The sequence below is a fragment of the Lonchura striata genome, chromosome 8 (assembly GCF_050655825.1).
Source record: "Lonchura striata isolate lonStrDom1 chromosome 8, ASM5065582v1, whole genome shotgun sequence".
Lineage (NCBI taxonomy): Eukaryota > Metazoa > Chordata > Aves > Passeriformes > Estrildidae > Lonchura > Lonchura striata.
This window is the reverse complement of record NC_140710.1, coordinates 12108369-12125074: the sequence shown is the minus strand read 5'-3', so window position 1 is coordinate 12125074 and position 16706 is coordinate 12108369. Positions and strand designations below refer to the sequence as shown.

General features: G+C 38.6%; 2 protein-coding genes across 4 annotated transcripts in view; one reads left to right on the top strand and one right to left on the bottom strand.

Annotated features, from left to right (window-relative positions):
• The window catches only part of MIGA1 (mitoguardin 1), a 33779-nt gene extending 25576 nt beyond the window's left edge, over nt 1-8203 (bottom strand). The window contains exons 1-7 of the mRNA XM_021527640.3: nt 8076-8203; nt 7142-7311; nt 5145-5322; nt 4017-4153; nt 3649-3775; nt 3092-3228; nt 2231-2354 (exon numbers count right to left, since the gene is read on the bottom strand). Coding sequence (XP_021383315.1) covers nt 2231-2354; nt 3092-3228; nt 3649-3775; nt 4017-4153; nt 5145-5322; nt 7142-7264 — 826 coding nt within the window. The 5' untranslated portion in view covers nt 7265-7311; nt 8076-8203. The remainder of the gene's footprint in view (nt 1-2230; nt 2355-3091; nt 3229-3648; nt 3776-4016; nt 4154-5144; nt 5323-7141; nt 7312-8075) is intronic.
• A 241-nt stretch (nt 8204-8444) lies between these two features.
• USP33 (ubiquitin specific peptidase 33) overlaps nt 8445-16706 on the top strand; it is a 37117-nt gene continuing 28855 nt past the window's right edge. Inside the window, exons 1-3 of one of the 3 annotated variants that reach the window (XM_021527672.4) lie at nt 8445-8638; nt 14145-14283; nt 15312-15365. In XM_021527672.4, the coding sequence (XP_021383347.1) occupies nt 14203-14283; nt 15312-15365 (135 nt within the window). In that variant the 5' untranslated portion in view covers nt 8445-8638; nt 14145-14202. The remainder of the gene's footprint in view (nt 8639-14144; nt 14284-15311; nt 15366-16706) is intronic. The other 2 variants (XM_021527682.4, XM_021527654.4) reach the window with 2 other exon arrangements.

Here is a 16706-nt window from a genome sequence, read left to right as displayed (position 1 = left end):
GCCAAGAGCTTACACTGATTATTATGTGTAACTTTACTTAAATGTTTCTTAATGATTTTTCTTTTAAAATCTCTCACTTATATGTACAATCCATATCTGCTAGTATTGTTATAGCTTGTTATTATTTAAAGAGACAATTCAGATCTTTAATACTAACCTTTGCTTTTTGTTTATTTAATACTTTAAATGCCCTAAATTATAAAATTTTATCAACTTCCAGCTCAACAGATGATTTTGTAATCAATTATATAGTTGATAAAATTACAGCATTTGACCAGATATCTTCCCTGAAAGGTAAATCTTCCCCTTAACAGTGGGCAGAAATAGAAATAACTGTTCAAGTCATTGAGGTAAATATTATCACCTAATTTATGCTATACCAATTCACCAAACTGCAGATCTCTCAAAAACTTACAGTCCAAGAAAACTTACCTGCTTTGAAACTGTATCAACTGGCTCTAATTAAATAGTGTATGATTTTGTCTGTGGTAACAAAATTGCAAATTAGTTACTGTTTCACAGGCATGACATGCTGGAGATTGTTCCAAATGATTGGGAAATGGCCCATTTATCTCAGAATCTTAACAAACAAACAACCCCCATTCTCATTTTCCAAGATTTGTGAACAGTAAATAGTAGATTAGGATGCTTTCTTTAGCTAATTTCTTTAAGAAGTTTTAAATGTAAATCATCCAGAAAACCCATCTCAGCTGCTTCTTTTGCCACAAATTATATCATTCCTATATAGCATAGGACCCTCCTTTTCTGTTTCTGTTCAGAACTGTAGTTTGTATTTTGCAGTAGAGAATTATTCTTATTCCTAGTAGTGCAAAGACGGCTGTACTATCTTTGTTTCTTTTGACTCCTGGGATTTCATAATTTTCTTGGACTGGCTTATTTTTTTGACTCTTGAACCCTTCAAGGCATCACAAGCGCGTCAAAGGAGATTGTCCTTCTGATTTTTTTATTAAAACATTCTGAAAAAGTGAAGCATCCTTTAATATACTTGCTGTTCAAGTCAAAAATTCAAGAAAGATAATAAAAAGTTCCAAATCCTGAACAAAGAAAACAGTTATTTACTAAACCAGTTCGTTACTTTTTTCTTCACTCATCTGGGCCAGCACAAATTAAATTTAAATAATAAAGTAACTCAGAGATCATAAGTTATTTCTATAATGAACATTCAAAAGGAATCAAATTCTCAGAACATTCTTGGTAAACAAGAATTTAGTTATTACATCTGAAAAATGAAATATTAATTGTAAATACTCCCAGGGTAATCAAGCAAAATAATAACTAAACACATTGAGCATTCACATGAAGTCCTTTGAGTCCCATTTTATTAATTTGGCCTGAAGACAGAAATCATAAATAAACTTCTAATTATAATGGATATACAATGCAACTTGACTGATGGTTTCAGATACCAAAATGAAATGTTCAAATGCTTTTTTGCTTTAAGGTTACATTTACAGGTGTATGCAGATAAGTCAGAAAGCCAGCTCCGACCCAAATCTAATTTCCCCCTTGTCAAGGCTGTGTTTGGCCGATGCAGGACAAGGAGGGCCACGAGAGGACGGCACAGCACTGCCACCTCGTGCCAGGCAGCACAGCTCCTGGCAGACTGATCCAGAACGAGCTCTGCCTTTAAACTCTGTTCTTATTTGAGAACAGATGCTTCATCTTGAATTATGAAAGGGTACAACAGCATCCATCTTTAATGTCCAGTTCTTTCAATAAAACTATCTGTAGTTAATCAGCATGTCAGGCAGCAACTACTCATTATATTTGCCGTTGTAGCATCTTAGTCACTCAGAACTCTGATAAATTTCACTCACCAGAGATAAGACCTTTGCTAATGGATATCTGCTTCAGATTAAGTCTTTCTAGTTTAATTTCCCGTTTTGGTAAAAGAATTATGACAAAAGCATATAAAGTTTCGTAGTTCAGAAGATGCATAAAACCTCTGAACACCCATGCTATAAAAAGGGTCATATATTCTTGTTGTATAAATGTTTAAATTGTGACAAGTTACAAAGAAAATAATTTCCTTTCAATCCACTGTTATCTAAAATAGAACCACTTCATCAAACACAACATAACAATATAAAGACTGTGATTTTTTTGTTGTTGATTTACTGATAAATATAATTTTGCTCAGTGGATATTTCAGTCCTCCCCTCAAGAGCCATAATTACAAGCAAAAATGATGTAAAGTAGCAGTACTCACCAATATCATTAGCTAGAGCAGCAGGATCAGAGACCCCAAGGGTGGCTTCAAACTCTTCCTGAAGACGATAAGCTCTTTGAAGAAGAGATTCAAGCTTATGAATGAATTCAGCACTAATGATATCCTGCAAGAAGACAGACATTAGCAGCTTTTCTATTTGCTTTCTGCCTGTGAGATTCCTTTGTAAAATCCAAGGATATTAAGCCTTCACAGAACAAACTGTGTCACATTAATTTCCTATAAGCCACACAGGGACACTGTCAGATGAAAACTTCAACATCCACAATAGACACACTTTTCAAAACACACACACACATTTTATTTATATTAATAATAATAAAATCTAAATTTAAAAATAATTTAAAATTATCTGTGATGTTTGCTGCACTAGAAATAATGAAAGTAACACATATCTGTTTATTTCAAAATAGTTTTTGCATTTTGTTTATAAGACAGGAGGAAAACAAAGTTTAAGTACATTGTTTGTGAATATGCAGAAATTGATTATTTTTCCCTGAGACATTTATATCTGGCAAGCAGATACCCTCTCACATAAGCATAAAAAAAGAGAGGACCCAAGGGATTACATGCAGGGAAGTTGTCTGCTTGATAGCTCGATAATACTGTCCAGAAGCATCAGCAATTGCCAAAAGATAAGTAATGTTAGTTCCTTTCCCATGCCTTCCTCCAAATAACCAACCAAAAAAGAAGGAAAGAACTCAGATCTCCTTTAAATACAATACCACTAAATTGGAAATTGAATCAATAGTCGTTTGGTAATTGAATTTGCAAATATTTAGATAACAACACAGAACAAATTGTCAGGGCAGCATCAGTAGATTACAGACTGGTTGTACTCACTTCTACACTTTCTTCTGCAATTGCATCTCCTGCTCCCAGCTTAATGGAACCACAGATTGCTTCATCTTCAACTTGCCTGTTACGAAAAGTTAGGGCCTGCTCCCAGCGCCTCAGTGCTTCTTCAAACAGCTCCATCCCTAGGGAAGTGCAGGAACAGATTCAGCTACATTCACGTTTTAGAGACATGGGAAAATACTTAGTTAAAATAAACATAATTATCACAGAGATCTAAGTTGAAACAACATCCCCTCCCAGCCTATACCAGTATATACCAAATATATATTTACTTTCTTTTTGTGTAAAGAGACATAATCACTTTCCCCATGTGTCAGGGCTTGATTTTAAGCATTAGTACTGCAAATAGTGAAAGAAAAAGTATTCTAGAAAACTAACTTTAGATCAAGTATGATTTCATTATTTTATGGAAATGTTCTCAGACACTTGCCAACAGGACACTGAGAAAGAACACAGTAATATTTTGTGTCACTTTACCATAAAGCCAAGAAATCATTTACATTCATTGTAAGCAGATGCTGAATATTCTTATTAGGACTTACCCATCAAATACAAATTTTCAGGTGTAGTCACTGGAATATTGACAAGCTTAAGGTCATCTTCATCTGCTTTATCCCAGGAATTAGAATTGGCACAAGCACAACTGTGACAAGAGGTGGCACTCTGAACCTTGAAAAACAAAGTGTTGTTACAGAGAGCATCCTTAAAACCACATTCCTGCCAGAGTACATTACATCCAAGCCATCTGCCTAGAAACTGGTTTTACTCTGTGGTAGGGACAGTGGTTTCTCAGCATCTCTAGCTGCCTGTGCAGCTCATTCAAAAAACTTCTTCAGCTCAGTGAAGCCTTTAGATGCATTTTCAACGAAATTTAACAGATATTCAAGAGCCTTAAAACATTTTTACTTACCGAGGCCAGGCTTTGAACCGAACCAGAGTATTTACTGAAAAGTCCTCCATTTGCATAGATACAGGACTGAGATCCTTTTTCCTTGGCAGAGCTCAGAGAAAGAGTCAAGTTTTGTCGACTACTGGAACAACTAGAATCTAAGAGACACATTTATTTTAAAGCTCTTGCAACTCAAAATATTGCTTCTTGTGCAAATCTATCAAGAATTGCATTTACTTGTTTCAATAAAATCCAGTTTAGAAGCAAACAACAATTATTCTTTTATTTACAGTTCCACTTGAGAAACTACATATCAGAATTCAATGTCTGTAACAATAACTATGCATTTTAGTTTAATTATTCACCTATTCTATAAAAAACCAAATCTGAATTTCTCCATATTGAGATACACACGCAAGAATGGCAAAACCCATTGTTAATACACTATTGATAAAAAGAGTTTTAATCCTGGTTCATGATTAAAACTTCAACTCTGACAAGAAGCCCAGCTTCATTATAAGACACTGTAATTTTGTTTCTAATTTGACAAATTCAAAATTTAAAGTCTAACAATTCAAACCCACTTAGGTGCTCCATCCTATAGAGATGATTAGAGGGATGAAGCATGCCCCCTCTGAGCAAAGGCTAAAAGTTGGGGTTGTCCAGCCTGGAGAAGGTTCCAGGGATACCTTACTGCAGCCTTTCAGTACTTGAAGGGGGCCTATAAGAAAGATGGGAACAGACTTTTCAGCAGGGTCTACTGCAATAGGATAAGAGATTATGGTTTTAAAATTAAAAGGAGGCTGATTTATATTAGATAACAAGGAATAAAGTTTTTACAGTGAGGGTGCTAAAACACTGGAATGGATTGCCCAAAGAAGTAATGGATGCCCCATCTCCAGAAACATTCAAGGCCAGGCTGGATGTGGCTATGATCAACCTGGTCTAACTGAAGATATCCCTGCTCAATGCAGGGGTTGGACTGGATGAATTTTAAAGGTCCCTTCCAACCCAAACTATTCCATGATCAAAGAAAAATAGTTTGGTTTACTACTACAGTTATGCACATTCATCCCCTCACACAGCTTTTTTTTTTTGTCTCCAAGAAAACAACAAAAAAAGCCACAGCTTGGGGGTTCCATGACTTACCTTTTTCTGATGCACCTGCTTTGGTACACTCTAATACGAGATGAGCTGGTTCCCATGGTGGCACTTTCTTGTTTTTCTTTCCACGTCTTCTTTTAAAGTGATGGGCCAGAAAAATCACAGATATTGCACTCACTGCTGTTACTGTGAAAAGTTTCTTTAACCCTGGGGAAAGCTTTATCTGAAAATAAAAGTGGGATTTAATTGCAAACATATATATACACTGAGAGACAGACTGTAACACCAAACTATAAAGAACTATAAAGTATATTGCAAATTCACAGACTATGGGAATCTAAGCAAATGACTTTCAAACAAAGATTTGTTTTTTTTTTAATTTCTTCTTAATGTCAGGACAATGCAGGGCTTCAATTAAATCTCTAACAAGAAAAAAATACTGAGAAGGAACTTTCTTTCCCAACTATACTACTTCTTGCACAGTTAAAGAGTGGAAGATCCTTATGCCAACATTCCTGTGGTGTTTCAATTTGAATAGAACATATATTTAAACACATTTCTCTAAATCAAGTTTTTTTTAAAAAAATTACATTTTATTTTAGATCTAGATCAGTCATAGGTCTATAGGTGTTTAAATTAGTAAATAAGAGCCACATACACAAGCAACTTGTATCAAAAGCCATTAACAAAAATTTGTAACATGCAAAGTAACAAGATACACAAAGAAGACAAGTGCCATTTAACTGGAAACCACAGTTCACATTCACAAAAATCTTTTGGAAACTTATGCTGCTTGAGGAACAGAATGCTGTGAGAAAACCAGATCCACGGTCCTTTGGCCTCTTATGGTGTTAGTGTAACACGATTCCTCATAGCAGGGAGAGCACACAGAGCACCACTGCACTCTGGCACTCCTGGTTGCTAAAGACTATCACCACTGTGCAATCTGAGAAACATTGAAAGCTTCTCTCTGCACTGAGTTTACAGTCAACAAGTCAAGCACCTTTGACTTGATAACCCTGCCTTTCCAAGTACCATGAGTTCTTGACTAGTTCTACAACTACCACTGTACTCCATGAGGAAAACTAAATGCCTGGGACACAAAACTAACACAAAGCTTACAAAAGACTACTGTATTTCACAGAAAAGTGTTAACAACCAAACACCTGAGATTAAAACCTCTAAGATCACAAAATTAAATGTTAAAACATTGCTGTTTCAAAGAACTGCAAAAGCATTTTTCTAAATGTGTGTGTGCCTACAAACATGACCATAAATTGATTAACACTGAAACGAAAACCTCTAAAAAGAGGAAAGTTAATCATTGCACATAAGGCAGTTGCATGTGGTATTTGAGAAGGGCATGAGTATGCTGCAACATAAAAAAGAAAACAGTGGGAGTTTTGAAGCATTTAATATATAGAAAAAACGTGGAAATTAGCATATGCAGTTAAGACTGAGAATATCTCATCCTGGTTTTATATGCAGTAAAAGGAAAATTCTTATAGGGACTGTGAAATATTTATACAGCTTATAAGCATCTAATTCAATAAAAAATACAGTCATATTCAAGAACTAGCTTGAAAAGCAGAACTCAATACTATTATTCAAAATTTAATAGCAGTTAGCTTGCAAATACAAAAGAATTTACAAGAGAAAAAAAGACCATTTGAGAATTTTGACATCTTGAGAATCACTGCACTGTTACAAAATGGAGAAATACAGACACTGCAGGTAAAGCAAATGTATGATGATGTACTAAGCATTTATTAGCAGAAAAAAAAAAAAGACACTTATTTCACTGCAGTGTTATAAACAAACTAAACCCCAATGTATTCTGTACAAATTTAATTCAGTTACAACAGCACATACAACACTGCAATTAACTTTTAAATGTATAGCAAAAGTTATAATATTAATAAATATTACAAGTAATATTTAGATAATGTATTTATTACCAGGTTAGAAGAATAATACCAGGAAAGGAGAAGATTAAACATAAATAAATGATATAAATAATATTTAGATAATATATTTATTACCTGGTTAAGAGAATAATACCAGGAAAGGGGAAGATTGAACACCCGTAGAGCTACTGTCTTCAGAGAAAATCGTGTCTCAGTAACAGCTTCTTCTGACATGGCTCCTTCTCTCCCATACCTCATTAAGCAAAACTATCTTGAAAACAATCACAGATGGTCTCTGGAAGACTCTGTCAAAAGAGGGATACACACTATGAGGATGCAAAGGATGCATAACTATGCAACAGAAGCCCAGAACATTTTTCTTCTTCAAGCTCGAATCTCTTCAATCACTGGTACATGACCTGTTTGATTGATGGTCTTGAGTAGAGGCAAGACTTAAAGTGGAGACAGCAAATCTGCTGGTTCAGCTTAGGCCCGGAGTGTCAGACTGCTGTGTGCAGATGTGCAGCTGAACAACCACCAGGACTAAGGAGGGCTCGGTCTGCTTTGACTACCGGCCGCTCCCGTACTATCGCCTCTAAGTCACGCACGGCAACAACCCTGCCTCTGAAACCACCACTGCTGCAAGAATTAAAAGATTGGCGAGCAGCCAAAAAAAGTTTATCTCATTCAGCGCTTCGTTTATTTTGCAGACACTCCGCGAGAAACAACCCCTACAGCCTGACGTAATCTCCCCGATGCAGGCGCACCGCTCTCACTCCCCGATGCTGAACACCGGGCGAAGCCTCCGAACCGCGACTCCGGGACCGCAACCGGGGCACGGGGAGGTGATGGAGGCCTCGGGGCAGAAGCCACCTCCGCCCAGCCCGGCCGAGCCCTCTCCAGCCCGGGCAGCCCCGGCATGGCGAGCGGGCAGGATCGAGGGCAGCGGGCACAACCGGGCGCCCCGCGCGCCCCTCAGCCCCTTCCCTGCAGCCGCCCGGGTCAAAACGGGCGCGCCGCTCCCCGGGCACGGGCTGGGTCGCTACAACCGCCGCGTCCAGTCACCCACCTGCCCGCCGAGCACCGGGGCGCGGGCAGCTCGCTCTGCTCCGGCCCCGGCGCTGCCCGGAGACCGGCGGGATCCGCTTCCGGCAGAGGGAGAAGCGGCCGCCGTCGGCTGGGAGGAGCCGCTACCACGTGAGGGAGACCGGCGGCGTTGTGACTCCGCGCCCGCCATGTTTGCTGCGGGCAGCTCCGCTGCGTGCGGCCGGGCAGGGGCGGGGTGCGCGCCTGGCGCCGCCATCTTTGTGCGGGGCAGCGCTCCCATGAGCGGCTGAGGCTCTCGGCGCCGCCATCTTTGTGCGGGGCAGCGCTCCCATGAGCGGCTGAGGCTCTCGGCGCCGCCATCTTTGTGCGGGGCGCGTCCCGCGGCGGCGTCGCGGCAGCCGCGCCCGCCCGGCCGCGCGTGTGCGGGGCGGCACCGGCGAGAGCCGCGGCCCGGGCGCGCCCGGCTCCGCCACGGCAGCCCCGCTGCAGCGCCGCTGTCCCCTCAGGCAAGGGCGAGACGCAGGGCTGGTCGCAGCCCGGCTGAGCTCCGGGATCCGTGCGCGGCGCATCTTCCCGGCTGCTCCGGTAAGAGAGGAAGGGCCCGCTTGGGCAGCGGCGGAGGGTTCGGTGTGGCGGGGGCCGGGAGCGCGGCGGGCCGTGTGTCTGGCTGGTCCCGCAGCCCAGGGCGGCGGTGCGGATGGCGGCGGCCTCGGGAGCCGCCGCGGTCCCGCAGCGCGGGGCGGGGGCCGGAGCTCGGCGGTGCCGGTCCGGGGCGGCGGGGCCGGGAGCGGCCGCAGAGCTCCGCGGTCCCGGCTGAAGTTGCGGCTGTGCGGCAGCGGTGCCGTGGGTACCGCGCGGTGCCCAAACGCGGCAGTGTCCCGATAAATGGCCCTGCTCGCTGCCCGAGCTCCCCGCGCCGGTGGATCATCGGCTGCAACAGCCCGGGGGAAAAGTCCCGGGGATCACCTAGTGGAAAATCACTGTAGGCTTCTCCTGCGCTTAGGCAAAGCCCGAGTTGGGAAAATCCTCTTAGAAATATAGAGGTTAGCTAATGGGTTTCATAGTTAGGATTTAGCGTGGTGGAAGAAGGAAACGAAAGAGTGGCCTGTGTGCCCTGAAAGCCAATATAAAATGAAAACTGTCTAACCTTGTAAGAGGATATACCCTCAACTCCAGGTTATTTTTAAATGTCTTTTCTCCGTGGGAACAGTACTTAAGGGCAGAAAAAGAATGTAATGGAAGTGACTTATCAGTTTGTGTCTTGCTTGAGTGGGTAGCTCTTGGTGCCTGAGGAGAAAGACCAGGTACCTTTGACCAGGTTACTGAGCACACTTTTGTCATCTAGTGGGAAAATACTAGGTTTTATGCTAAATAGATATTAAGTAAGTTCTCTACCAGAGCTGGGATTGGTGGTGTCATTTTTTCAAGAAATGGGATGTATTTGTTTATTGTGGATAGATTAAAAAAAGGTAAAAATACAGATGGATGGGAGATAAAATTCAAAACTACTTATTGATTAATGGAATATAAAGGAATCTAGGTCAAGAAATAGGAAAGATGAACCTTAATTTGACACACTAAAAAGTCTAAGTTTGGTAAAAACATCATTCATGTACAAAAGTAATTGAAGGAATTTCTGTAAAGTTTAATTAAAACAACATATATTGATATTTAGAAAAGTGATTAAAAATATGTATCTTAACAATCTGAATATGCCTAAGGCTATCACTTCAGTAGGCTTTTATAGCTTTGAGTGAATGCTGGTGGGTTTTTTCTGAAGTGTGGAGAATGGTAATATGGTTAGTAATTACTGAACTTCCAGACCTCCTTAGTATTCTGAGTAATTAAGTGTTCAGGTACAAAGTTGCACCCTGTGTCACTCTTGCTTTGTTGCTAGAAGATATAAATAAATGTTAAATGAAATTGTTCCACTGTATCACTGGTAAAATAAATGTGAGTGCAACGAAGAAGCCTGAACTTAGAGATTACTGGTTTGAGATGCTGTTATTCAAAGCTGTACTGACAAAATAATAAAAGCCTGTAATGAAGACACAATGGCTGCTTCATGTAATTGATGTCTTCAGAATAATTCTGTTATTCTTAAAATCTTCTGTCAGCATTCCCTTACTGAGTTCTGTAAAATGATCTGCTAAAATGACTCCATATTTAGAATATGGAATAGTGGAATACATAAAATATACAATTGTTTATTTGAATATCTGTTGAAATGTTAACTACTATAACTAGGCAGATGAAATAATTAATGCAAAAAAAATTTGAAAGCATTCAAATTCTGTTTAGTTTCTTTAGGAAATAGTGGGTTCCTTACATGACCCAAAGGTAATTTTTGAGATCAGTTGAATTCGATAGTGTTTGCTGGGAGTTTTCTGTGGGTGTGGTAGGTTTTCCATGCTAGGCATCACACAAGTCTGTGATGCTGTGGAATTCTACTGAATAATAGATAGGTTGATGGTCATGATGCATTGAATCATGGTCCACATTTCTCTGATGGTTCAATTTTGGTTTTCTTGGAGAGTGAAAAGACAAGTCAGGAACACAAAAAAACCTTCCAAGACTGGACTTGAAGAGAATTTTTTCTTTGTAGTGTGAGTCTGTGCATGCTCAAAGCAAAATTGTGTTGATAAGTCCTACTTTGGAGTATTAATTAGTTCACTTCATGGGATGTAGTAGTATGAAGCATTGAGATAGGTGAACTGAAACCTCCGAGGGGAAGCAATGGAGAGTGCTGGCAATAGACTGGGAGAGAAATCATCTCCCAGATCTGTGGGAAGCATTTGATGAAAACCTTATTGCATGAGTGTGATCATGAGCAGTTGGTGTGGAAACAGGCTGAGAGAGCTGGGGCTGTTCAGCCAGGAGAAGGGGGAGACCTTGCACAATAGAATTGGAGCAGAACTTTTCATAAGGGCCTGTAGTAAATAGGACAAGGGGAATGGCTTTGAACTCAGAGGGCAGGTTTAGGTTAGATATTAGGAAGAAATTCTTTACTCTGAGGGTGGTGAAGCACTGGAACAGGTTGTTCAGAGAAATTGTGGATGCTCCATCCCTGCAAGTGTCCAAGGCCAGCCTGGATGGGGCCCTGGGCAACCTGATCTTGTGAGTGGCATCCCTGCCCTTGGTAGAGGGTTTGGAACCAGATGATCTTTAAGGTTTCTTCCAACCCAAACCATTCTATGATTGTGTGATCTCACTGGAATCGTGAAATGAAGATATGCTTCAGCTTTGGAACAGGAGTATAACATGGAATGTAAGAGAAGCTACAAATCCTGTGGGATTATTTTGGGTTGTTTTTTTTCAAGTACTGAAAATGCAGAAAAAAAATTTTGGATGACGCCAACGCAATGCAGAAGCTGTTGTAAAAGCAGATGTGATAATGAGCTGCAGGGGAAGAAAAGCAATCTCCTCACATAGAGTAGGAAGTGGTGAAATGGAGGAAGGTCACTGAGCAAGGGAGGGGTACCCTGGGCTTGCCAGGACTTAGAGAGGTGAAAGATGAGTCATGGCTTTGAATGAATTTTACAGTTTTAGACTTTAACATAAAATTTTACAAAATGTGTTTCTGTAGCTATGTGTATTAATCTACCAAGGTTATGGCAGTGGAATGAGTTATCACAATGCTGCAAGATGGAAGAAGGTGTGTAAAAAATTTTGTTAACAAAAGGTGAAAGCAAGGCCACTCAGCTTTGTTCATATAATGACATGTGAAGAATCTGTAATGTGAACTACAATTCCACAAGAGATACTCTCCATATGGACAGGAATAGGGACCACATCCACAGAGACATGAGTTTGAACAGCTTTGGTCTTTATGATGATTATTTAGAAGAGGGATGCAGATTGCACCAGGAAACAGAAACTGGCATGAGCAGAACTCCTGGGCTTGGGTTTGTTCAGGACTGCAGGTTTGGATTTGTGCAGTTCTATGTATGAAAAGTTAAATACATTAAATACAAATCTGGCAGCATGAGGTGAAGCCTCCATTCATTGCTTGTATTACTTGGAATAATACATTCAGAATGCTCCTGCCATAAAAAAAAAAAATAAGCCTAAAGCTTTACTAATATATTATATCAGTCTTTTTAAAGCATCTGTATTAAATCATCTCACTGCATTTAATGTTCTCAGGGCTTTATTTGAAACTCACTTGTCCTTTTTAAGCATTTTAACAGACCTTACAAACTGTGGAAGATGTAACATGCATTCATGTTGCCATTTCTGTTCTGAAAGGGAGTCTTACAGTTCAAAGAGGAATTGCTAATATGATGGAACTTGAGGAGGTTTGGCTTGAAAAACTGTTGCCTTATTTGAAGTGTCTTTCACTAACAGTGCATATAGATTACAGTCAGTCACTGAATGGAGGAAGTAGTTCTCCAGCTGGAGCTTATATTTTAGAATAATGCATTTTAAATGTCATGCCAGTGGTCCTAGAAGAGAATTCAGGTCTCATCTAGAAAAAAATCCTAAGTTATTAATTTATTGTAGTATTTTCAGTCTTGTTAGATAAGTTCTGAAATATCTTATTGAACAATTGTTTACATGATATTAAAAAGGACTGAAACATATATACTCATACTTATGAGTCTATATATACAATTATATATATAATAATTTTATTATATATAAGTGATTATCAATAGAAAATGTATTTAAGTGTATATATGCATGTATATACCTACATGCATGTAATAGGACATGAAATATCACATATTATTGCATTACAAAGAATATGTAATATTATATACAAATATTACTTCAATAATATTACTTGTGTCACAATGTTCATAGTAACAAAACAGACTGTTTACACACATACACACACATATATAGAAAAATGACCAAAGGCAGCTGAAATGGCTCTTGATTCAAAGGGATCTTATTACAAGGCAACAAAAGGAAAAAGTAAGTCAGATATAAGCTGAAAGTTTACCAGGGAGTGTGTTTGAGATGTCCATTAGGCAAAGTTTATTTCCCCCACTCTGTCAAAACTGGTGCTTAATACTGAAACGAGTGATTGGTCCTGTAAGTGGAAGGAGCAAACCTAAAGCTGCCAAAGCACACAGGCAAAGTGGAAAGAGGTGTGGGTAACAGTGCCAAAGGCTGCAAACACAACAAGGAGGGTACATCACTGACTTGAAGTTTAGTTGCAAGTCTTGGTAAAGGAGCACTACATTGGACAGATATTGGACAAAATAATTGAGCAAAAAGTGGTTTTTTTGGCCTTTAGAAAGTCATCAGTAGTAATTGTTTAAGTGACAAAACTGTAATAAAGTTATTTGATAGTCCCTGTCTGAATGAATCAGTTGGAGTATTTATATAAAAAGAACATTACACAGTTATTTTTTTAATTTTACTTCTGTTGTTTTCTATGCAACTATTGAAATAATAATGGCAAAGTGATTATATGTAGCATTCTTTATTTCTATTGAAATAATAATGGCAAAGTGATTATATGTAGCATTCTTTATTTCTGATAAATTTCTGTGTCTGCACAAGAGACCTTGGATGGGCAAAGAAAACAAGATAAAAGTGTTGCAAATGTTTAGTGCTACATGTGAGTCACAAGTTTCAGTCTCCTTTTGATATATAATATGTCTGAGTCTAGAATGCGTCTTTGTAAATAAATAAAACCAAGATAAAGTTTCTCTATCCTGTGATAAACAAGTCTTGTGTTCCTGCAGTTTAGCCTTCACAGCTTCAGTAGTGTTGCAAAGATCCTTTTCCAGAATATACAGGCAACGCCACTGTCAGGTCTAGGTAAGGCTTTCAGGCTTGAAAACTAATATTTGTATCATTTAGGTGCCATGGCAGAGTCCAGAAAGTGAAATAATTGACCCAAATCACCTCTGCTCCATTCAGAAGTCTTTTAGCTTATGACCTGGAAGTCCTTGGATTTCATTTTAGAAGTCAGCAATAGTTTGGGGCTACTGGAGTCTCTTTATAAAGTTGTTTATACTAACTTAGTCTAAAGAGGCACGTTGTTTTAAAAGTTATGTATGTGTTGCATATTAGGCACAGTATTGCTGTCTATTCTAAGGAATTGGATTTTACTCATTTTTACTTCTGTTGACAGGTGATTCGTTGACATTGAAAATTCCAGCTGCAGGATCTCGGAAAATACAGCTTCAGTGATGTCGTCACCCAGCAGCAATTGCCCACACCTGGAATCAGTTGGTGAGATAACAAAGGAGGAATTGATACAGAAATCTCATGTGAGTTGTAGCAATTCACTTTGTTCCTATCACTGTTAACTGGTCAGGTTTTTAGGTCCACATTTTAGTGTATTATTAGTTATAAGGTGAATTTAAGTGTCAAGCATGGGTAAAAGCTCTTCTACTGGAATAAGAGAGTTTAAATAAAGTATGAGAAGAATTGTGAGCTTGATGAAGCTGAAAATCGATTTTTCAGCATTTAAAGAGCACCTTTGCCACAAATGATGTTTTATTGGAATAATTAGTTAGAAGAGTTAGCAGAGCACCAAGCTGAACTTCATTTTCATTGCCATTGAAGCGTTTAGTTATTTGGACTCACAATGTAGTCTAGCACAACTGACTTCAAGAAGAAACTATAACAAAGAAATTTATGCTTGAATTTACTTGTGTAACTGTTCTCTTTTTGATAGAGAAGCTACAGTTTGAGAAACCTCCCATCCCTGAACTCTTGGTTTCAAGCTAGTATTAATAAATGGAAGAAAGATGGATCTTGTTGCTCATTTAAGTAGCTGGGAGGTGATGAAAAGTGAAAACATTTCTGTCCATGGTGCTTAATTTCCATAACAGTTAATTTGCTGCTGAGGATTAAAGCATTTTCTTGCTGTTGCATCTCCTTTCTGTAAACCTTTGCAGGTGGTGTCTGCAAGAAGGAAAAATAATTTATTAAAAGTTCTATCGTTGTAATTTCTTTTTGTGTTAAATTTATTGGAAAGACCATTTATGAGGATTATTGTAATTATGTAGTATGGTACATATTTATGCCTTATTTAGAAAAGCAATTTTTGGTTTAAGATGAAAACTCAAAGATAAATCTGAGATTTTAGTTGAAAAATGAGCTGATCTTGAGATTATGGGAAGCAAAAATTAGGTTGGTTATCAACATATCCATTTTGAAGTTAACTCTAAAGTCTTTAATGTACTAATCTGATACTAAGCTTTACAGTATTTTTTCTTGTTTCATCTTGAAGTTGTGGTTTACTGATGAAAGTAAGTGAAATAAAACTTGTTTTTGTGTTGAACTTTAATAGGGGACTTGTCAGGACTGTAAAGTCAGAGGACCCAACCTTTGGGCATGCTTAGAGGTAAGTTGTTCTGTTGTTCCACAATAGAGTCACTTTCTAGTAAAGATTGAGTTGGTAGTATTTTTTTAAGAAACATCTGTAATTAAGTTCTTGATTTAGTTTGTTTAACTTATCATTTAAAAGCAAAATTGCTTCTGCAGTTCTTTATTTTTTAAATTATTTACCTTCTATCGGGTACATACTTCTTGTAATTTAAGAATAATATGCTTAAAATGTGATTTTTTTTATAAGAAGGAAGATAGCATATTCGTGATTTTACTTGAGTTATGATACTTTTTAGCTGTTAAGTTTTGAAGGTTCTTTTAATCTTTTCCCTGGTCTGTAGATCTAAAAAATAATATATTATTCCTATGAACATTCTCCTTTGTACAAATTTCATACAGTCTTTACCCTGGGTGGGTGTAGCTCTGTCATAAATATCCTGTTGCCTGACTCTTCTTGCTGTCTACAAAAAACTGTAACTTTCACTGTATTTAAAGAAAATACAAATATGTTGCATCATAGATCCCAACTGGAAAGCATATAGTTAACTTAGTTTTCAAAATGTCTTGTGAGTTCTTTGGACTTTTTACAGCTGTTTACTGAGATTGAAATTTTGCACTGTAGGCTTGACTTCATTTAGTGGCAGCTTTTCTTTAAGTACTGTCAGAAGGATCTCTAAAGGGTGCCTAATGCTCCCCTTTAAGTGTATGTATGATCATTTTTTAAAATCCCCTTCGTTTGTGTCCTTTTAGGTAGACAGTGGTAACAATTAAGAGATCAGATTATTTTGCTCCTTCTCTCAGTAACAGAGATGAAGGGGGAAAGAAACAGTGTTTAATGTCTTTTGTTAGATGGCCTGAAGTTTTAATTATATATAAAAAAATCCTTTTGGGAGTGAGGAAGAAGTGTTCAGGGATGCATCAGCCTGGCAGGTGGGAAAATGCTGTCAAGCTTAAAAGATGTTTTTATTTTTCACTAGAGCTCCTAGACTGTTACTGAAAAACTAAATTTTATATTAACATTTCCATAGGAGAGTCTTGTAGTTGCAGTAGGACACTTAATGTCATGCTGTGATGTTTCTCCTTTTGGATGAATTGGCATCTTGTCTTCACCTTTTTCATTAGAAAATCCTGGTGAGATCCCAGCATGTAAAGGATGTGTAACTTATCAAATATCTGTGATCATTTAATGTAGAAAATTGGCCATGTTCAGCTACTATTTGATTGTATAAATTAACATGCTTAGAGAGTTACACAGATAACCTGCTGTACCCTCCTGTGTGATTGGCCTGACTCATGCAAATGAGGAATTAGCAAAAATTGCTTGAAGATCAGCAGCTGCAAGATTCCACACTCAACT